Source organism: Necator americanus, chromosome IV, assembly GCF_031761385.1.
Source record: "Necator americanus strain Aroian chromosome IV, whole genome shotgun sequence".
Lineage (NCBI taxonomy): Eukaryota > Metazoa > Nematoda > Chromadorea > Rhabditida > Ancylostomatidae > Necator > Necator americanus.
The window spans coordinates 25,485,729-25,508,552 of record NC_087374.1 but is presented as its reverse complement, the minus strand read 5'-3'; the positions used below and the strand labels follow the sequence as shown (position 1 = coordinate 25,508,552).

Below are 22,824 nucleotides of genomic sequence, written 5' to 3'. Positions count from 1 at the left end.
TATAACAAGAATTACTTTGAAGCGTTCGGCTTCTTCGCCTGCTTCTTCTTGTAATCGTTCAAAGCTGCTTGGATCGCATCTTGAGCCAACACTAAATCAGAAAAAGTAAAATAGTACCAAAGGTTTACACCCGCTGCTGAACGTGCCGGTACAAATGTGGTTTGGGGGATGGGGCACTCAACCGCGATCATATTTCTGGGAAATTTATCTTGCTTTTTTCTCTTAACAGCTTTAGCCTACACGTCATAGATCCACTACGGCTAATCCTTAAGTTTTAGGGCACCGACTTACTTATTCACTTCCAGAAATAGGAACGCGGTTGCATGCCCTCTCCCCCACCCAACCACACTTTACCCCAGTAATGTTTCTCCATGTTGTATCCCACTGAAGATCCTTTCAACTTACCACTTTACTGAAGACTCTTTACTCTATCTGAGAAATATTTGTCTCGATTACAAACAACGAGACGGAGGGGAAAACTACGAAAAACCCTAATGAATACCACGAAAAAATCGTAGAATAACATAATCCTGTACAGTCTTCTGACTCCACTGCCTAGAGAGGAATTATGGTTCTTGTAACATAAGCTAGGCAATCCGTAATAATATTATTTCGTAGCTCGCTTGCGTAGCAAAGACAAGGAAAACCATTGCATTGTAAGATATGAGTCTGTACTTTGTAATATCGCTTCTAGTCGGTTAGACCATAATTTCTTCATGAATTAATCGACTTTGGCATTTGTAAGCAAGATATAAATGATTAAACCTTACACTAAACAATCTACCCACTTGAACAATGGAGTTTTACGGGTGGAAGGCATAACTCCTTTGCAATTTGATCATTCTTTATATTTGCAGCGTATTCCACTGTTTTTCCATTGATCCATTCTGTAGCTAAACTGCTCGATGCGATGGCAGATCCGCAACCGAACGTTTTGAATTTAGCATCGACGATCTTGCCGTTTTCATCAACCTAAATTCTGTAATTACTTTATGGAAACTAATAAACTGACGACAATATGCGTCCCGATGCTCGACCATTCTTCCTTCTAGGTATTTCACAGAATCTCCACATTTTCAGAGCTGGAATGTTTTCATGCCTATAACTGATCCCGATATCATTTTGCAAGAGCTACCTCTATACTAACACTGGAAGTGAAATGAAGGCGTTAGCTGACGAAAAAGAAATTCAATTGGTATCTATTATTAACGCGGCGCAACTCAAAGCAAAGCGTGAGGAACTTCTTATAAACCTATAAGGCCAAGATAATCATAATTTCTAGACCAGCATTTTAAATGTACACCATATTAAAGCTTACGTACAATGAATGTATTTTCACATTATTACGAAGAAGGAAATTACTGTCAAATTATTACGAAAGAAAAAATTAGTTTTTATAAACTTATGCAGGTGTTAGGTGTAGCAAAACAATTCCCTCCTCGTACAGTTGTAATTTGCTCAATTACTGACATAATGCAAATCGAATCGAAACAGAAATACGTCTGACTCGAGGCATCAATCAGAGGAAGTAAAAAATCCATTGAAATACAAACTTAGTATATATAGTAGGATCAAAACGAAATGAAGCACAGTGCAGTTGCGTAAGCGGTTAGGATCGAGTGAGGACCCCTGTTACCACCTTTCATTGCCGCAGTTAGCGATGGTCCCACCTCAGTTCCCACGCTCTCTCCACCGCGCCGCTTCGAGCGCAACAACTTACGCAATTGCACCATGCTTCATTTCGTTTTGACCCGACTGTACACTTGTATATTATAATGGAAAGAAAACATTAAGCTCTCCTAGAGGGGAGTGAAACATTCCTACAGGAAAGAAAAATACGGAACAGAATGGGAGTAAAGTACAGTCGGGGGTGGGGATTCAGTGCGCTCTTATTTCTGGAAGTGAATAACTAAATCAGTCGTGGGCCTAAGAATTTAGCATTAGTCTTGTAGGATCTATTATATGTAAGCTAAAATTACAAGGATAAAGTAAAGTAAGAGAGAGCGTTCAGAAATAAGGGCGCCACTGAGCGCCCCCCAACTACCATTTCCCCCTGAACGGCACCGCACCATAGTTTGTATACATCTTTGTACTACATTCTGAGAGGAAGCGTGGTTGTTGTCTATACTACATTACTTCTGTTTTAATTTTCTCATGCGTTACCCCTCAGCAGATATCCACAAAACTGATAGAACTAAACTGAATCCGCTGACGAATCAACTGAACTGACGGTGCTTCTAGTTTTTATAGGATAACAAATGGAGACAGAAAATACAGCTATGATCCGAATTGGAATAGATAATAGTGGAGAAAACAAAAACAGAACTATGATTTCACTGCATCGCTTCTTTTTTTGAGACCTATGACATATGTGATGTACAAGTGCGAAACTCTGACCTTTATTTGCAACTTCATGACATCACCACAGGCAGGAGCACCAACGATCCCCGTCCCAACAGACGGGTCGTTCTTATCCAAGGATCCGACATTGCGAGGGTTTTCATAGTGATCAATTACCTCAAGTGAAACAAATCTGCATCTCTTATCTAAATCCTAATCAACTGGCGGAAATGTCATACTTTCTTATGGTAATCTGCCCGAGAACTAGCAACAGTGGGTCGAACCCTTGAGGCGACCCGCACCACATTCGTAACCAACGACATCCTAGGACGAATATTTTTGATTTAGTATCATGGAAGAACACAAAATGGCCAGAACTACATGATGAAAAAAATCACTGACTGACGAGACGAAATCAGATACCTCTCGGGAGCCGTCGAATGACGTTCTTACGAAACTCAGCTGATCTCTGCAATAAGGGTTGTCGCAGCGTTCGCGGCGCGACCGCCCGCGAAAGCCTCGCGATGTTGCCTCCGCCGCAAAGGAGTCCACAAGGCAAGTCACTAGTACAGGAGGAGCGGACTTTGTTCCAGCGTCTGCGACGCGAAGTGGCACTAGAGCGTAGTATTCCCTCAGGACTGGACTGGCTTGTGCGCTCATGTGCTGCGAACAATCGAGAAATGATCTGCATGTCATCTTTTCATCCTTCTCTCATCAGACATGTATTAGTGTGGAAGTTTTACGAACCTTACTGGTTTGCTGACCGCTTAGAAAACAGGGTGAGGGAGCAATTCATACCACATCCAAATAGCTTGAGCCTACATGTCATGGATCCTCTAAGATAAATGCTCAGGTTTTAGGGCTTCTACCTCAGTAGATTTACCCCACTTCTTGGTAACTTACGCCTACTTCTGCAGGAGAATTTCCCCTTCCTCCAGAGGCATTTGTAGCCCATATTATAGGCAGAAGGTAAAATTCTCAGCAGAGGAATCAAGGAAAAATTGGTCATTTCAATAAAAGTGCTACCTTTTCCAAATTTGTTTGAGACGAAAATTGTTTAAGCAGAAACTAAGGAAAAGCGCCGGGTATTTGCACACAACGGAAACACGAGACAAAATCTGAATCCTATTAAGTTTTGGTCGAGAACGTTAGGTCTAAGAACTATGATTCCTCGATCGCATAACATTGGGAGATTTTATAGTAGAGTCAAGACGACATGAGGCATGGAGGAATTGCGTAACAAACGTGGTTTTGAAGCTAATTAAAACAGAGTAAGAACGCGGTCTTCTCACTATGATTTTCCCATGCTCCGTATTTGCAAAGCGTATCTTCCAGCCCTAGTGCTCACCAAGCCTTTCATCCCTCCGGGGTCGATAAATTGGTACCAGACTTGTCTGGGAGGATAAAAACACTGACTTGACACATCGGCTAGCCACCGCAAGTCATTGTATAAGCCAGTTACCCGTCCGTAAACCTCAAACGATTCTGAATTGAAGTGAACGTGGGGGCGCATCCCAAGCGGATTGATTAACGCCAGAAACTTTATCCTTTATCCTTTATCTTCCAGCTCAATCCCGGCCTTTCCATTCATCATTGTAACTGAAAAGCAACACTGCAAAAAAGAGATAAGCTTGTTGCACTACAGGACGATGGTAGCAAGACTGATCTCGAGGACCCATCGAATAACAATACGGAAGAGAAGGAGTTCCTCTCAAACGTTCCGTACGCAAGCGTGACGGAAGCATTAACCATGTTCAAGGATGACGATTTAATTGCAAAACCAGGATCAAAGTTCAGGTGAACGAAATCTATTGTGAGCATTTCTGTGGCTGCTAAACTCCGAGATGAAACTGTAGTCGGGACAAAACGAATTGACTCGAGGTGCAATTGCAATCCGCGGAGCAGAGCAAGGGTCCTTTGTTCCTGTCCTGTCCCACTTCGAGCGCAGCCGCTTGCACAATTGCACTACAAGTCAGCTAGTTTTTACCCGACTGTGTTGAGATTGGTGTCCTTCCGAAAAGTATTTCGAAGGGAAGAAACGGATCTAATGAATACGTTAATTCAAGCTGAAAATGAGGTTGTAAATCGAGAGATGGGCGAACGATCGCAGTACGAAATCTAGGAGCTAAAAAATAGTCTATCTTATCACTTTGGATTAAAATGAAGTCAATAACTTGGACGGAACTTTCGCCTGAACACTTCAACGTCCATCATGTCTGCGATCATCGTTTAGAAATGATGCTAGATTTACGCAAGGCCTTGTGACTCAAGTCGACATCGATCTTCTTTTTTTTTTCGACTACGAATTTAAAATCTCAAAAAAGTGTCTGTCGACTTTCTGACTTCGCCTACAAAGCGCTAACGATTGAAATCGTGGAAAGTTTAAGATAAACATAGGTGTCAATTCGAGCTGAGGGTTACGCAAGAACTTAATCTAAACGCAAGCGAAGCCATCTACGCTTGCATATCGGTTGGAAGAAATAGCTTTCTCATCTATTTCAGGCAAATGATGGAACACGTTACTTCCCAAAGCATTTTTTAAAATTAGAAACAGAGTAATTGGGCAGATTCAATTTCTTTTGAAAAAAAAAAACTTTCGTGTCCACCTTTCGCTTTTGAGCCGCTATCCTTATAGTTCAACTAATACATCTTTTGGTGATAATTGTACCATTTCGTTCATGAAGGAAAATATTAGAAACAATAAATATCAGGAAAAAGGGAAGAGTTACAGCCATTCTCGTTTGCTCATGTAGTTATGCTTTAAAAAAAAAGCACATGGGCATTTTCCTTAGCATCGAGTTTCGAAATCCCTCTCCTCCAATGGGGTTTTTCCTGAAAAAGACAACCCGGATTTTACACATCGATACTTTTCAGCTACACGACCCATGGATTCACTTTAGCAAGCGCAGTGCTAGAAAAAGCGTCTGGTAAGGAGTATAAAAAGCTCGTGGAAGACTTGACGTTTCAACTGGGGATGAGGCACACTACTCTGGATGTGAACAAGCCAGTGATTCCGAACAGAACGAAGCACGTAACTAAGTTAAATCTCTTTTCATATATCGTTCGATTGTTCTTGTACTACATTATGTCTTTGTAGTTACTATGTACGCAACAGCAAGCACACACTGGAAAACTGTCCCGAAGTTGACAATTCCTACAAATGGGCAGGTGGTGGTCTTCTTTCGGACGTTACGGACTTGCTCATTTTTGCCAACGCCATCCTCTACAGGTATCTGGATTAGAACAAGAGGAAAAAAAATGAAGTAGTGATGTTCCAAATAAGCATTTATGGGAAAAGGTTTTGTCAGGGGAACTTATATCTTTACATGGGATGTCCTTTTATGCAAGAAAATCCTAGTCCTTCGGCATATTCATGAATCCAGAGCCAGAGGCTGTGCTTCTTGTTATTTTTTTGTTGGGATACAACTTTCACTGGAGACGGGTGAAACGCAGTGACAAAGGTCACAGTGCATCTGCGCGGTCGATAGTTCAACGCCACGAACGCAAATTAAACTTTCTTTATACATCAATTGGTGCCCACAAGACATTCTACAGATCTTCGTTATTCATTCGTAAATCTCTACGATTGTGAACTGAAGTTAAACACATTGGAGAATTCCAAAGGAATTGATCAGCGCTAGGCGCTTAAAACTTTACCTAGATATAGTCGGCTCAAAACCACATCAAACACGCTGCGGTTGCGTAAGCGGCTACGCTCCAAGCGACGGGGTGGAGATAGCGGTTGGAATCAAGGTGGGACCATTGCGAACTGCAGCGACAAGAGGTGCTAGAATAGTTCCCCATTGTATCCCAACCGCTACGCACCACCGCACCATCGCTTCGAGCGCAGCCGCTTACGCAACTACACTGTGCTTCGTGTTGTTGTTTTGATCCAAGCATAAGTCTTGTTAACGATGGCGTGTATCCTTCTCCGAAAATAGCTAGCACTGGAGGAATCTAAGGAATTAAAAATAAATATGAGTGAGGGGAAACAAAGTAAAACACTCTAGATTGGAGTTAGAGATGAGCTGATGGAGTGCTGTCCATTTACTGTTGAACTCGTTCGGAAATTAAAGGCTGTTTCTGTTCAAACGAAAGCCGAGCCATTTTAGGATATTGACTTCCGTTTCCAGAACTTGATGGTTTGTAGACCAACTCGTGGTATATGTGCTGCGTTCCACTGTGGTGCTTCTGTAATAGACGAGTCTAGTGTAGGCACCAACGCAAACCTCTCTACTCGTTTAACTTTGTCCTCTACCTCCCACCTCCTATGCAACAGTGATACGCGAAGAATTCGCGCAGTTAGAAAGAAATAATCTTCTGAATATGATTGATCATATAATATCGCACTATAATTAAAAACTTCTGTGTAAATGGCCCACATGTTGCTATCCTAAAATTTTTTAGCTACCAAGCCAGCCCAAATACTAAGAACGCTTTTCTTAACAAGAAGATTATCGGACTTTTATGGAAGGGAGAGGCTAGTGTGAACGACAAAACACTTGCTGGTCTAGGATGGATGCGCGTGAACGGCGATGATTTCGCTGGAGGTCTTAACAGAAGGTCCGATTTTTATACTTTTAATAGCTTCATGTGTTCTGTCAGTTATTCACTGATTCAATGAGACTCTACGCAAAAAAAATGAGTCAAGAAAAGCGTTCAACTCTTTAAGTTCACTCGGCGGGTTATGGTACCACACGGGTGCTGCCGTTGGTGCGTCTTCTGTACTACTCATTCGCCCCAACACTAACCGCTCAGCACAAGGCAATTCTCCTTCTGGAGTATGTGTGGCCATGCTGTGCAATCTCCAAGACACCTCACTACTTAAACTAGCAAAGGAAATCGAAGATATATTCAGAGAGTGAGCACCTTCGATTCGACCACAGCTGTGATATTATTTACCGGTTTGTAACATGTTGTCAAGTTATCAGCAAAGTTTTATCACACTCACAGAATAGTAAATCTACAAGTATTTCTTGAAAGATGTCAACAGAAGAGATCTTAGCATCATGCACGAACCAATGTGAAGAGAGCAAGAAGAAAAAAAAAACAAGAAACAGAATTATTACAAACACACAATGGATAACTTGAATAGGAGTTTGCGTTTACAGTTAGACGTTCAGTCGACTTTTGTGTTCGTAATGAGTAGTACCTGTGCAGCTAAGCTGCTTTCTCATTAAAATTCCTTTTGTGAACACACCTACACAACCCTTAGCCCATAAGAAACGTTAACATTCGTAAGAGGGATAGAACAAGTAGTTTTGAGCAATTCAGTTGAGTTTTCTGATCTCTCAAAGTCCTAATCTGGAGCAGAATGTAGGAGTAGTAGTCTAATAAGCATCACTTAGGTGTTTCAAATCAGAATTGGTAACCGTATCGAAGGTTACCTACACTATGACCGCAGCGTTCTTCAATGTACTAACTTCAAAGAGGCGAAGGGCTTTCGCGCACTACTTTTGAACCAGTAATTAACAGAGCGAGATCAAGGATGTTACGTCATTATCGAGGAGGCACTTCAGTGTACAATACAAATAAATGAACGTGGAAATGTTGTAGATGGCTGTTAGTGTTTGTAGCAATTCACTTTAGCGCAGATTCTTGTGGTGGGACTTTTTCCGCGGCAAAGGTTGAAGGAGGGAAGCTGCAAACTACACATTTTTCCAACATCTACGGATCTATGGAGCCCACTCACTTCTCTCTACCCGTTGTTGTGGTCCCATATTTTAGGTTCGCTGCAGGAGGAGTGTTACGCATTGATGGTGTCACCAGTGCTGTACTAGATTGCTGAAATTAGACCATTGAAAACATAAACTGGAATAAAACCAAATAGATTTTGTCTACCAAAGTCTTTCCCAAAACATTTCTGAAATTGGTGGGCGTTGATGGAACGAAACTGCCCAGAGGACTTGTCCGGCCACCGAGGAAACCAGTAGTGGGACCAAATCCGGTAATGATCGGAGGCGATGCTCCTACTGAACGAGAGGCGACAGCACGTTGTTGGTTGCGGTACATTTCAATCACTACAATTCAAAATCCCGATAATTTTAGGACCGCAATTATACACAGTGGTAAGTCATACCGCGAGAAGTTCGTGCCCTCTCCGCTTCCATAGTTTGAAGAGTATCTTGTAGTTCTTTGTTCTCTTTCGTTAGATCTTCTACCTTTTTCTTGTAGTCGGCAATCGAAGCTAAGAAAATGAAAGAATACAGAAGTAGTATTATTCAAAAGAGCTAAAATCTTGAAGAAACCTGTCATTTCATCAATAAGAGACTCCTTCATCTTCAAATCCGCGGCCATCTCGTTCTTCCTTTCGTCTAGACTTCTGTTCGATGCATTGTGCATTTCGCCCTTTATGAATCGATTCTTTGTTATAGTTACAACCAATTAAAAGTCTAAAAAAAAACTATTTTCCCACCTTTAAATACTTGGAAATGACATGGTTAGCTTTGCTGAGGTCTTTCTTTGCTTTCTCGTAAGCAGCGATTAAGTCTTCCTTCTCACTGCGAAGGCGAGTAATAACTGCATTAGACTCTCGCAACTGAATGCAGTGATGATGAAAAAAACCTTCCCAAGCTCAAAACGGCAGGTCATGTATAGAATTCAAGTAGTTTTAAAATGAAAAGAATTTGCTTAGAAGAAGAGGAACAACTGAAGAACTACATATATGCATCAAATGAGAAAACTTTACTCTACGATTTCAGAAAAAACTTCGAGTGAATTCACGAGGATTTGTTCGAGTGTCGAGCAGCAGTTCGTACGAAAAAAGCAACATAAAAATATGGTATCTAGTCATAAGATAGTATGATATTTATTTATTCAGGAAGAAATCCGCTGCTGTTTTGTTAACTTCGACGTAAGAACAGCGGTGGATAATTACAATAATAACCCTGCGCCTCTGAGAGCGTAAATGACAGTCACAAAACAGTACAACTAACTCTAACACCAAGATCCTCGCATTCCTCCTCGCATTGATCAAGTTCTTCTTCCAGTTCACGAGCTTTCTTCTCTGCTTCGGCTAGATCGTCTTTCAACGATTCTATAGTGTTCAATGCAGAATCACGCTCATCGCGTTCCAACTAAAAATAAGATACAGAAGTTACGTGAAGACGATTTAAAAAAATAACATTCATATACAGTTGAGACTAACTTGCAGATCCTGCTCAAATTCTTCTCTTTTTAGTGCTTCATCTGCTGCACGTTTTTCAGCTTCCTTTACCCGCTGTTCAAGTTGCGACTTTTCCAACTCTGCTTTTGTGCGGAAATCCCGCAGTTCTTCAACACTGTGCTTCAATTCCTCACACTCCTGCTCACATTTTTTCTTTTCTGTTTTCAGAGCGCTTAGTTGAACCTAGAATAACACGTCAAGCAGGAACGGACCATTGAGGCATAGCTAATTGGAAATATAGGGTGTTCCAAAAAATACGCAAGATTTGAATTAAATGGAAAACACAGTTTTTCAATTTTTTTAAATTGAAGCATGAAGTACATATGATAGGTTTAAGTACGGAGTAGTACATCTGGCAAATGACTTTCACGGCTTTGCTGGCTGATACGCACTATTTCACCAAAATTTTCTATGACCTTATTGCATAAGCTCACAGAGCCGGGGAGCATGCGATCAGGAAATCTCTCATGTAGTAATTGGATTATTTCACGGACATGAAGCACCATCTTGTTGAAACCACATGTCCTCTACATCAATTTCATCCAATTGAAGCAAAAAAAACTCGGTTACCATGACGCGATGTCGAGCATCATTAGCAGTAACTGCTTAGCAAGTCTCATTTTCAAAAAAGTATGGTCCAATGACGCCTCCAGCCTATATGTTATCCCATACAAAACCCTATTATATGTACTTTATTTTTCAAGTCAAAAAGGGGAAAAGACTTTCATCTCTATAAAATTCAAATCTTCGAAATTGTATTTAAATTTTGGGACAGCATATATAACAAAAATCAGCCCTAGAAAGTATTAGTTAACCTGTAAAGACCGCATGTTGTTCGTAACGTGGCATAACAAATCCTTGCCCCGGACTGCTTTCAATTCTATCGGGATCCGAACCGTATACATATCAATGATGTGTACCAATTCAAAACTAAAAGAACGTAAGATGTTACAATTATATCACAACAATTACAAGTATTCGTTCTAATAAACTGCTGACAAAAAAATCCTCGTCGTAAACTCACGTGCATATTGAGAGGTCTTGGCTAAGTGTACAAGTCAGCTGGACTGGGGAAGTGGCGCCTTTTCGTTCACGTAGTAACCGAACAATTCTTGCTGGGAAGTCATCAAAATCCACATTCAAGTTCCATGACTTGGCCAATGACTAGAAACAATTGTTCTTTCTAAAGAGATGATGAAAGAGATTGCAGGCTGTGTAGTTGAATTTGAACCTGGTACTTCGTCCTCGTAATACCCTCAGCATACAGAAATTCGAACTCGTCAGGCCGACTTATTTCTATGCGGCACTCCTTAAAGTATTATTTTAAATGATTGCCAAAAGATGCAGAACCTCTCTCGAACATATAGTCGGGACAAAACGACATGAAGCACATTTGCGTACGCGCTCGAAACGGCGCGGAAGGAGCAGCACTTGAAGCGAGGTGGGACCATCGCAAACTGCAACGATGGGTGGTCCAGTACGCTCCTAACCGCTACGCACCACCGCACCCCCTCGAGAAAAGCGTACGCAATTGCACCGTCCGTTCAAGTCGTTTTGACCCTACTATGTATTATATCTTTATCCATCCATCCCAACTAGTACGAGACCCACAAATTGTGGTCAGCTTTAATGGTTGTGAACAGTTCCGAGGTGCTTTCAACCTCTCGTTACGATATTAGGTTAAAACATCACCACAAATAGGCCAGATTCTCGTAATCATTACATGTGCCCCATGACTTTCTCACGGTGTTTATGAAATACCGATCAAACAACTTGCTAACTGAAAATGTACTGTAACGTAGGAACCTGCACCTTAGAAATAATTTCAAATAAAACCTCCAAAGAACGACCGCTAAAAGAAGTTAAGCAGATTGCTGCTATTCGGTCTCGAATTCAGAATGTTACAGAATTCCGTATGAAATTGCTGCTTAAGCAATTCTTCTGTAACATCTCCTTCACTTTGTTAATTTACACTACATCAGTAGTCCTCGCCTGCCATTGATTGCGGTGGGTGTATTCTTCTGCATTCTTGATAAGAAAAAAATTCTGCCAAAAGCGAAAATTTGGCTTTCTTCTACTCGTTACGACTTTGTTTTCTACTTGGCCTACTAGATCTATAAGGTTTCTGAATTTTGTTTCGAACCAAGTTAATGACTTGTTTTCTGAAATCTTCCAAAAAGGGCGGAATGTTGAGTCTAGCGTTGTAGGTTCCTATGCGTAGTCGGCTTGAAAGTCTCCAACTGGGTGAGCATGATTCGCATTCTAGGGCATTCGACTAAGGCATGGAAGCGTGTTCGCAGAACTGAGAAAGAGCATGCTTTATAGCAGGTGTACCGTGTTCATCCGACTGAACACAGCCGGCGTCGACTACATATTTCTTTCATCGTGATAGGATTACGTCGTTTCTACGTTCCACAAAATTCTAACTCGTGATTCAAAATTAAAATTTTTGCTTCCCTGTCTACTAGATGCATATGGTCGGCGCGAAAGGTCAAAATACCAAAACTCTCTTCCTTTCTCAGTAGAAGCTCACCTTTTCGTTGCTATCGAATCGTCTTTCCGCAATTTTCAGGACTACTTCAACTACCGATGATCTGTAAAAATTGTCGTCGAGAACTCAAGAATCGAAAAGTTGAAATTATTGTTTCTATTCTCAGGAGCTCACATATATTCAGGTCCATTTATATTAGGTTGTAATAATGTTACAGGAAGAGAACCATTAAATAGCTGACTTGGACCTTCGGAAGTGGTTGTCATGGGCTATAACATAACGGCGAAAATCATTTTTGAAAGAAAAAAATGGTTTTAGGAAAATGTATCAAAGCACAGATAGAATAGTACTGTGGAGACAGTAAAAGCAAAGGTTTACAGCACCAACAAAAAATGTTTATTAAGAAAAAAAAAACAAAGACGAATCTTGCCTACAGGAAGCAAGAAAGAATAACCAGAAGAACATCTATCCTTTGATAGCATTTAGCTCCTCAACCTGTAATTTCTTACGTAAAAATGCTCTACTCATGAGTACGAAGAAGCGTGTGTAGTAATCACCAGCCCTGCAGTCTGCGGCTAGTCCAGCAGTTTGCAAGACAAGCGTGAAAGTAAGAAATAAACAACCTTTGAGCGAATCTTTTCAAATTGGTACACCATATCCGGGTATAAAAAAGGCCGATGATCATTTCTGTGGTCATCAGGGCTGTATTCCGTCGCATGGTAAGCTAAGCACAAGAAGCATTACAGACATATGTTGAAACTGTGCTATAAAATAACGAATATAACGCAGAATTTGGCTTACCAGGAGTTGCTACAGTTGCTTTATGCCTGTTGACTCGATATCGCCAGTAGAATCGTCTCACTTTTTCTTCTATCTGAGTTAAAACGATCATTTCATTCACTTCATATCAATCACTTTGACCTAACAAAGCGCGCTTTCCCCATTATCACCTCTTCATATGAGTATTTTGGATACCACATAGAGCTCAGAGCCAAAAACGTGCTGTAGGGTCCCATACCAAGTGGGCGTCTCAGTCGACCAATAACAGAAAGTTCGTCGTACGTAAGGCCGATTTCTTCCTGAAAAGCTGCTTATTTTTCTTCTACAGTACGTTTGTTATAATAAAAGATAAAGTGCTTCAATAATTGTTTTTTTTTGTAGTGTATAGTTTTTTTTTTTTTTTTTTTTTTTTTTGTTTTTTTTTTTTTTTTTTTCTCTTTTTCAAAGGCTGAAAGGGTGAAATCGAACGACTAATCCGATCAAACGCCTTATCCGCCCAACAAAGAAAGTCCACGTTAACCGTTGGGTCTCATAGCTATCCGTGAAAAAAACACGACCTAGCATCAGCGACATCCGCCACGCAGATACCGATGGAGGTGACAGCCAATCAAATATCAACCTTAAATAAGGCGCGAGTTCCCGCGAATGGAGAGGCATCCTCTTGCGATTCATTTTGGACTCTTGGAGGGATCCAAAAAGCCCCAGAGCCTTGCGCGCCGCAATGCGGGTTCGCCGCCAAAATCGTGATCTTAACCAAAATCTTCTCCGTTATGACGCCGCACCCTGTGACCACCCAATGCAGTGGAGTCACTGATTTCCTTTGCCGTCCAGGTGTTCTTTGATTCGAATACAAGTGGTCTAGCTGTTTCTCCTATGTATTCGTCACCACACTGTACACAGCAAATCATATAAACAACACATGAACTCAGCAATCACCCTCGTTGTTATCCGGGCATATTTTACACTCCGGTGTCGCAAATACGATCATATAGGCGATTACGAATGAGTATTTGCTTAAGGTTACTAGGGGGAGCTCCACGATGGTGACAGATTCTTCAAGTTTAGCTTTCCTCAGACACCGCCGAATAGCAGCGCTATCCTCATCGGAAATAAATGGTACACAAAGGGTACTTTCTCCATACCAGATTTATTTCGGGTTTGTGCTCTTTTGTGATAGACCGCATAGGTGTGTAGCCGTTACTGACCGCAATTTTCCTAGCAAGCTCGATAGATTCTCGTCTTTCTTCCTTCCAGTGCAAACGGAGGTGGCCGTGCGAAACATGTTTCGTACTACCGACCTTTAACTTGTGTGGGATGGGCAGAAAGAAAGTGAACTAAGATATTTTTATTACTGGGTTTGCGGTACCACTTTGTCCTGTGCGTTCTGTTTGAAATATGCACTTGGACGTTAAGGAAGGGTAACCATTCTCCTTTGGGCTTATCCCGAGTGAACTTTATATACTCCGACTGCTCATTTAAAATCTTGAAACAGTTGTCCATCTCTGCTTGAGACGAACAGACAAGGAAACAGTCGTCGATATATCGGCAATATAGCAAAGGTCGTGTTTCCCAAATCGGTGCCTCAATCTTAGCCAGAAAGCAATGGCGAGCGTTGGCGCCAACCGTTGTCCCATGGCAAGACCCCTGATTTGCGCAAAATAGTTGCCCGACCATCTAAAGACAGTGCATTTGAGACATTCCCCGAGAACAACCATCAACTGCTCCACGGAAAAGCCATACATGTTTATAGAGCTCTGGTGTTCAGTTAAAAGCTCAAAAACTGCCTGCATAGCCGAGTCGTTGGAGACGTCGTGTACAATGCAGTAACATCGAAAGACCCATTACGCATGAGTTATCAAAATGCGTGTTCTTTAGGTGGCCAAAAACATATGGGTGTTCGTAAGGTGGGCTGTACGAATTTTAACAGCTGCACCAACACTACGTTTAAGAACCAAGCGATCCCATCTGTGGGACCTCCTACGCAGCTTATGATAGGTCTTACCTGAACGTTGAAGGATCTTCAGAGGCAAGTTCACTATCAGAGTTCAGCTTGTGGGTTTTTATTAGGAGGTACAAGACAGGACACGCAGGTAACTCTGTTTTAAGCCGGGTCGCAGTCGAGGGTGGTAATTGCGTTGATTTGCTGGTACTCATCCATACCCTATTGAGTCTACGGTGTTGCGCTAGAAATTCTTCGACAGTGGAAGAGCGAAGAGGGAGCTGTCTCGGAGGGACATAATGTGAGGGCTTCGTCTAGATGACGAGAATACTACAAATTCCCCACCCTTGTCACTGGTGGATAATCGATAGTTTTAGAATTAACAAGCTCGAACTTCCCTAATGCCTAAGCGCTGTCATGAGTATGTTTGGGACACTTTCTCCGTCTGTAGCGATCTAAAACGTTGAATAGTTCATCTCAAAAGACGGATACAATATCCACCACTGCGTTAGGTTCCTGTTGTCTAAAGAAAGTACGGGAAGGGTATAGGCGGGCGCTTTAGACCGCGGGCATCCAGTGGTTTTGATTTTGCTTTTTGACGGAGACGATCTGAGTTCTGCAGATTGCAGCGATTTTCGCAGAACCGCGGTAGAAATAGGTTGAGATGGAGAGAAACTAGGTCCTAATTCCAGCGCTGATTGTATGTTCTTTGATATAGAAATGCCTCCAAGTACGGTAACTCGAGAGGTGGCAGACTCATTCGTAGGTACTCATTCGTAATCGCCTATATGATCGTATTTGCACGACATCGGAGTGTAAAATATGCCCGGATAACAACGAGGGTGATTGCATGAGTTCATGTTTTTTAAGATTTGCGTACAGTGTGTACAATACATAGGAAAACAGCAGACCACTATGTATTCGAAAAAAAAACAAAAAAAAAAAAAAATTCATTTTTTTTTTTTTTTTGGTGTTGGGGGGTGGGGGGGGGGGGTTAGGTTTTTTTTTTTTTATTTTTTTGTTTTTAGGGGGGGACCCGGGGGTGGGGGGGGGGGGGGTTTTTTTGGTTTTTTTTTTTAGTCCAAAAAAAAAAAGAAAAAAGGAAAGGGGATTTTTTTTCCTTTAGGTGGGGGGTGCTTTTTTTTTTTTTTTTTTTTTTTGTTTGGGTTTTTCTTCTCGTTTTAGGTTGGGGGTGGGGGGGGGGAGGGTGGGGGGGGGGTGGGTTGGTTTTTTTTTTTTAGGGTAAGGAAAAGAACCAAAGGGTAAAGGTTGTTTTTTTTTGGGGGGGGGGGGAGGGGGTTGGGTGGATTATTTACTTTTTTTTTCCCCCCTTTCAGGCTCTGAAGAAGGCGATATTCCCGAAGCGTTAGCCACGAATAAAGAATAAAAGTGTACCTCTACTAAAGATGGAAAGGGTTAAAAAAAGAAAAGTCCGTTAATCAATCCGCTTGGGACCTGCCATCACATTAACTTCAATTCAGAATCGTTTGAGACTTACGAACGTGTAACTAGTCTATAGAGTAACCTGTGGGGGTTCGTCGATGCGTCAAATCAGTGTTTTTATCATCACAGGTAAATCTAGCGCCAATTTATTGATTCCGGAGGGATGAAAGCATTGGTTGACACTAGGGCGGATTCAAATCTCCGATCGATCGTGCAGACACAGTGGAATCCTTACTGACTGCGCTACACCCACCCTTACATTTGTTACCTCAAAGTGTAATTTGTCGCAGCGTTGACTGCATACCCGATACGTGACCGGTTCGCAACTAAGTCATAAAAGGAAAGAATAAAAAACGTCAAGAGCGAAGATCGAGTCAAGATAATTATTTCAATCAGCATAAATTAAGTTATTAAAGAAAGTGTCAGAAATAAAGATTTCATAACGGAGATAAAGATAAGATAAATGTGAAGACGTGTTGTAATGTTGAAATCCACTATTAAAGGCTGTATATGTGAAGTAGTTAGGACTAGAATGTAGTTCCTTCCAAACGAGAAAACTGCGAAGATTAATGTGTAAATGTAATGCAATGCTACCAAGTGGACAAGACCCTTTTTTCCCATCAGAAACATCACTTCTTAATTTCCCGTCCATATTGTGTGCTAACCTTATTGACCTGCTTGGTAATAGTTGAGCGAGGTCAGATATTGAGAAAAAGATATAGATATTTTGATCCTTTAAAATATTTTTGAAAGATTGAGCTTGAAACAAGATATGTCATGTACCTCATCTGTTTGTGCTACATCACCATTAACAAGAGGCTTGAGCTCTGCGGTTGGGACTGCATTGAGTACTCTAAAATGTAATATGACTAGCAGGGATGGAGCGAAGAAAAAAAAAACATATGATCTCGAACTCTTTCAAAGACTTCATCCCGTAATCATCATGAGCCTTTTCTAAAAATTTTCGCAAATCTGTTTTACTAATTGATCCAATTGGATTGATATCCGCAGAAGAGCAGTCGTATTTCGTCAAGTAACCAACCAACCTATAAAATCCAGTAAACATAACTTTTAGCAAAAGGAAGTCATTTGAAGAGCTGCATACGTCTCGTCCACATTGGAAGTACCCAATACAAGAAGACACCCCGAACGACCTTTGGTAATTAAACATAGTTGTGCGAATAGATAGGCTATAACCATCCTCAGCCTTGCTTGTAAATTCTGGAGCGCCAGGCCCTCTCTGGCATCATCACTCTGGAGCAAGTTGATCATAAAGAAAATAAACGAGTACAAATCAAAATCACCTACATTGAAACTAGGGATGAAACCTTGAGCTAGACTGAAAATGGCGAGAACAGCAGAAACTACCGTGTCGATAAAGAGACTAAAACAAAGCACTAGTTAATAGTGCGTGGGAACAGCAACACAAACATATTCACACAACCTGGAATGATTGCTGTTTATGTCCTTAGCCAAACCATCAGCGCACGCCCTCGTTCCAGCTGAGGAATGTTCACTAGCCATGTAGCAGGTGAATAGAACCTAGACCATATCATCACTTCAGTCCGCCTTTGCTAACGATCTAAGCAGCATCTACCTTGTTGCACAAATGAGAAGGATCTTCGCCAACAAATTCTCCATTTAGATAATATGATGGATCATCGCCACCTGTAAGAAACACTGGGCAAAATCCGTGCAGTTCAACAACATGTATATCACATTATTTGAAACTGAAAAAATCGGAACTGTGGCTAGGATGATCACTTGGCGAGAATCGAAGCAACCATTAGCGCAAATGTGAGCGCAAACGACTGTGAAATTTTAGCTTTCTACCATTACGGTGCAGTTAAAATGAGATCAGAAGCTGATCTCATAAGAGTTTGCTTTACAGGAAGCACCTAGGTACTCATCACAAAACTCGTAATTTCTTTACCCAAATGTTCCAAAAATATCTTTGTTAAATCTTATATTCCCTCATTCAAAAATAACCTGCAATTTATCACTTTCTAGAAGGAATACACTAGTAGGAAGACTGTTAGGTCCAACTCTCTTTATTCGGCTAATTTTAAACCTGAGACTGAAGTAATCAAAGGTAGAATACCACGAAATCGAAGGAGAAGGGATCGCTCCTCGGGCACATGGGTTAAGTGATGCAGTTCACGAACATCATCACGCTTCTCGTCACATTTGAAGAGCTCAGAGTTTGCGGATTTCTAACAGCACTCAAATTCTGTCAAACTCAAGACATCTTCTATTTCTATTAAAAAAAAACTGTAGGTGCATCTTCAAGACGCTTTCGCCGCGGGAATCTCCTTGACATTAATCTTTATTAGGTCACCCAAAGTATAAAAGAAGCTAAAAAAAAATCACCGTCTGTTTCTCTCCTCTTTCTTACAGCATCACAAACCTTGTTGCACATCAGACGCACCATTGCAGCAACAGAAGAACTGTCTTGACCACCCGACAGCGGTACAAAATATCCACTCTTAAACATGACTATCTTATTAGGTACGAAAAAATTGCAGACAGGAACTTTATTTCACCATTTTACTTCTTCTCAGGTAGTGCCAGAGCCAGGCAGGTGGACCATGGCACAATTCCTCCGTTGGACTCAGCTGCAACTTTTCAACTTCTTTGATTTCTTCAGTTAAAGGTAACGATGATTCTTCTAGAGTTAAGATAGCATCGAAGCTGATAGCGGCATATTCAGGAAGAAGGGAAGCCTACAACAAGCACTGTAATAACACTGTACACTGCAGTTGTTTTCCCTGAAAAATACTTACAGTAGAGCGCTACAGGAGATGGTAATAGGTAGTATTTAGATAAAAAAAGATTTAAAGAGTAAAATGCATGAATAGTAATAAGAATAACAGAAGGAAAAATATTCTTTAAAAAAAACATGTAAATAAAACCTAATCACACTTCGTAGCAACTACTGCGCTTTTTTTGACGGAAGGAGACGGTTTCATTGAGATTTAGGACCGCTGTCGCAACACACTGAACTAAAAAAGTTAGAGAAGAAGTAAAAAGAGAGCGACATAAAGGACCACGTACAGTATCCTCAATGTCAAATTGGTGGATCTGGGCGTAAAGCTTCCCATTCTGAGCGATTGTCGAGGCTCCGTCATAATAAACACGATCACCATCGCAACCACGATGGTTGCTGTATAGGTAAATTCCGCCCGCCTGCACCACGATATTGTGTCAAAAAAGTAAAACACAGTTCAGAAAATAAACAACCTTTTGACTTCCTCCTAGAATAAGCTGGTTGAGACGATAATTGGATTTTCCGAGTATATGGTGACTGGCACTGCCGTTACATATGATATCCACACCGCGTAATCCTAGTTCCGTATGTTGCCTAGAGCAGCAAAAACTTTCATTCAGCTACAACCATGAACTATATTATGCAGAACATTACAACGTAGATCGACGAAGGTTGCATTGGGCAATTAAAGGCATCACCCCACGAATCTGAGGTGGTACGGATTTCAGGTGGAGCATACGTATACGGGATCGTAGATTGTGGAGAGAAGGGTGGTCCCGTCCAGTTCTTCCCAATTGCTGTAAAAAACGGCCCAAACGAGGGGGTTCTGGCGCGCTATTTTCTACGAGTTCGATTGGAGCGCGCCAGCGTTGTGCATGCGCCACAACTTCCGGGCCGTTTTTACGGCTATTGGGAAGAAATGGAAGGAATCATCCCCCTCTCCGTAATCTACTATCCCGTATACGAATACTTCACCTGAAATCCGTACCACCACAGATTAGTGGTATGCTGCCTTTAAAGAAATTCGAGATTAGAAATTAACTCATCGAACATTACCTCTGCAAGAACATATGATGACTATCACATGGTACTTACCGCCTAGCAACAACAGAAATCAGCGAACGTGGTTTTAACTCCTTTTAGTTCTGAGTTTCATTGAATCTGTAGAAATTTTGCAAAACGCACGTGGCTGAACTTCATAAGCCAACAAGTCAAACAAAAAAGGCAGACTGCTAATAAATTGCCGTAATCTTTTTCAAAAATTAGAAAAAATAACACATACGAGTGCGCCGTCCACAGTTCTTCACAGATTTCAAAACCAATCGTAACGTCATCGTGCGATCTCAATATTCCATCGCCGAAAGGAACAGTGCACTGGAAAAAAAACACGTATAACACAGAGTGGTCTTTAGACGATTTTCATTACAGTAGGGTCAAAACGACAAGAAGTGAGGACTCCTGCGACCACCGTTCATTCCTGAAGTTCGCAGTGGTCCCATATCGATTCCAACCGCTTCCTCCACCGCGCCGCTTCGTGCGTAATCGCTCACGCAACCGCACTCTGCTTCATTTCGTTTTTATCCGACTATATAACAAAAGGAATCACCTGTTCGAATCCATATGCATCGTTGAGCCGAAACTCAACTGTGGAAAGAGGTTTTGACCATCGTACAAACCAACGGGTTTCTCTGTAGACGTCGTCATCGCATAAAACCATTTTGGGGCGTATTAACAATATCTTCCTAAATTTCAGATAAAGCAAAAAAATAGCTGTTGGTGCAAGACGATATTTTAAGGATAACACACCTCTTAACATAAGTCATTGCTTAGCAGTCAGACGTTATTCAGGGAAAAAAGGCAGATAGAACGTATCGAGTATGAGACATGCTTTGGGCAACATTACTTCAAACTGCGAAAAAGAGAAAATCATATGTTTCCACCTATTTATCTTATACTGGGATTGGAACTCAGCTACAGAAGGTATTCCGCATACAAATGTAAAGTCGCTATAGTCGTGTAAATTTTCGACGTCACCACGAAACTTCGGCACCGATTTTACAGAGCATTCATCACTGTTAACAAAAGTAGCGTTACGTATTTACGTATATATGCCTCTACACATATTAGCTTGCAGAAAGAGTCTCAAGTAAGGGTTGTGTTTTACTTACTATGAATGTAAGCCATTTGCTCCCAGATATCAAGCATTTGTGAACAATAGCAAGGAAACCTGTATTCAAATAGGTATTTTCTAAATCACTGCAAAGCTCCACATCATTTGTTTGGAAAAAGGAGCCTTTTAAGCCAGAGCAATCTTTTCAACACATACTGCATCAAATAACAGAACAGTGAACCGCGATATTTTGCAAATAGATAAGGACTGAAAAAAGAGGGAAACCGAATAAATTAGACGCCATCAAGCAGTTCGTGAACTTCGCTACGTCCATTTCTTTTTCCAGGCCATTCATGCTTCGTATGGAACTTCTTGATAGCTCGACATTCTTTCTTCGATGCATTTTTCCTCTGCTTAAATCTTCTTGTTTGCTTGATTTTCTTTTAATTCACAGATTATCGTTGGTTGTTGATCGATTATATGGCATTGCCATTTGGTTTTTTCATGGAGTCTCGTCTCGACGTACAAAATATTCAGAATAGAAACTATTTCGATCTCTATGAATGGGTAAAGAAATTAAAAAACTCCGGTTTAGCCTCATTGGTAGTGCATAGTCGAGTCAAAGGCTAGGTCCAGTTGGGTAGGCGGCTGCGTTCGAAGCGGCGCGGTGGAGAAAGTAGTTCGAATCGACATGGTACCATCGTTAACTGCAGAGAATGGTGCTAGTAAGGATCCTCGTGGTAGTAAGGTTCGAGCGCAGCCGCTTAGTCAACTGCACCGTGCTTCATGTCGTTTTCACCCGAATAGACTAAGCCATCACACCTCATATTATTTATATTCGAAAGATTTCCTTCGCAGATTATATTTCTACACCGATATGCTGATTATTTCTCAGTAAAGGTTCCATATCCATTTTGTTCATCTTGTAGTTAAATGATTCGAGTTCCACTTTTAAGTAGGAAGCTAAGTGTAGCACTGGGTATAGCAGAAAAAGGTGCAATCGAATGGAATTTCACGTATAACACAACTCCCCAAAAGTCCTGCAGTCAGTATAAACTTCGGAATCATACCCATTCAACACAGTCACCAGACAGTTGTAGAGTAGAATCTTGTGCCGAACAGGCATTCCAGTCACGATCAAAAGGGATGGCCACTGAAAATGAACTACCGAACACTTATTTCCTAAACCGATAGAGCGAACTTACCTGCTTAGATTTGCTGACGATTTCCTTCAGAATTTCCCATGAATGGATCTCTGTATCAACCTCAAAGAAGTGATCAGCACAACCGTAACCTGGGATCTCGAGCTCGGGACCAAGTCTTAATCGAGCACGTGCTCGATGCGCCTCTTCACAAGCTGTTAGTAACGGTCTCGATTAGAAGGAAATAAAACACATCAGAGTATTACTAACACGCTGAATCCAGTCATGTGCCGCATATTCACAAGAGTATTACTTTTTTATCTTAAAGACAACCAACTTCTTAGTATGCGCCCAAGGTTTCCCTTGAAATCAAGAGCCCAGTTGTTTACAGTACATACAGCCAAGCGAACGGAACGGCTCCATGGAGACGTCATTGCCCTAGGAAATCTTATGCATGCACGGTTTAAGAAGAACCTCTTTAAGAAGGTAAGACCCAGACAATGTTTTTTTTTTCTTTAAAGTTTCGCACAACTAGAGCCAAAACAATTCGAGAATAAATGGAAGCCATATTTTTAAGAGATAGTGCTAATTTGCAAGTTCGTTTACAAGCTCCTGACGCCTACAAACTAAAATATAGTAAAGCTGTA

The 22,824-nt window shown here is 41.3% G+C and overlaps 4 protein-coding genes across 6 annotated transcripts; 1 reads left to right on the top strand and 3 right to left on the bottom strand.

Moving 5' to 3' along the window:
• Window positions 1-11: 11 nt before the first annotated feature.
• RB195_002665 (uncharacterized protein) lies at window positions 12-3,000 on the bottom strand (the record flags this gene model as incomplete). 2 transcript variants are annotated; one of them, XM_064200026.1, is made up of 6 exons in its annotated part: window positions 12-91; window positions 789-972; window positions 2,398-2,517; window positions 2,580-2,593; window positions 2,643-2,664; window positions 2,764-3,000. In XM_064200026.1, 6 exons carry the CDS (start codon window positions 2,998-3,000, stop codon window positions 12-14), a joined length of 657 nt encoding a protein of 218 aa, XP_064055907.1. The 2 variants fall into 2 exon arrangements, with proteins under 2 accessions (XP_064055907.1, XP_013302140.2); XM_013446686.2 differs by lacking the exon at window positions 2,764-3,000 and having other exon boundaries at window positions 2,580-2,663.
• On the top strand, window positions 2,865-7,205 carry RB195_002664 (uncharacterized protein; the record flags this gene model as incomplete). Of its 2 annotated transcripts, none has more annotated exons than XM_064200024.1 (6): window positions 2,865-3,119; window positions 3,986-4,137; window positions 5,215-5,379; window positions 5,438-5,569; window positions 6,748-6,903; window positions 7,013-7,205. In XM_064200024.1, 6 exons carry the CDS (start codon window positions 2,865-2,867, stop codon window positions 7,203-7,205), a joined length of 1,053 nt encoding a protein of 350 aa, XP_064055905.1. The 2 variants fall into 2 exon arrangements, with proteins under 2 accessions (XP_064055905.1, XP_064055906.1); XM_064200025.1 differs by having other exon boundaries at window positions 3,030-3,119; window positions 5,215-5,367.
• Window positions 7,206-7,920: 715 nt separating this feature from the next.
• Window positions 7,921-12,262, bottom strand: RB195_002663 (uncharacterized protein; the record flags this gene model as incomplete). The annotated part of the gene is made up of 13 exons (XM_013446688.2): window positions 7,921-7,981; window positions 8,033-8,124; window positions 8,182-8,360; window positions 8,420-8,527; window positions 8,589-8,688; window positions 8,756-8,878; window positions 9,276-9,416; window positions 9,488-9,688; window positions 10,321-10,435; window positions 10,530-10,669; window positions 10,737-10,814; window positions 12,039-12,099; window positions 12,171-12,262. 13 exons carry the CDS (start codon window positions 12,260-12,262, stop codon window positions 7,921-7,923), a joined length of 1,491 nt encoding a protein of 496 aa, XP_013302142.2.
• A 199-nt stretch (window positions 12,263-12,461) lies between these two features.
• RB195_002662 (uncharacterized protein) lies at window positions 12,462-22,611 on the bottom strand (the record flags this gene model as incomplete). Its single annotated transcript, XM_013446689.2, has 20 exons — window positions 12,462-12,491; window positions 12,620-12,720; window positions 12,798-12,870; window positions 12,947-13,075; window positions 16,942-17,011; window positions 17,073-17,204; window positions 17,264-17,412; window positions 17,467-17,542; window positions 17,603-17,700; window positions 17,756-17,826; window positions 18,529-18,643; window positions 18,702-18,881; window positions 19,081-19,155; window positions 19,213-19,344; window positions 19,399-19,519; window positions 20,208-20,299; window positions 20,532-20,667; window positions 22,106-22,188; window positions 22,241-22,392; window positions 22,515-22,611. The coding sequence occupies 20 exons, from the start codon at window positions 22,609-22,611 to the stop codon at window positions 12,462-12,464; spliced, it is 2,112 nt and encodes a 703-aa protein (XP_013302143.2).
• Between the last annotated feature and the right edge of the window lie 213 nt (window positions 22,612-22,824).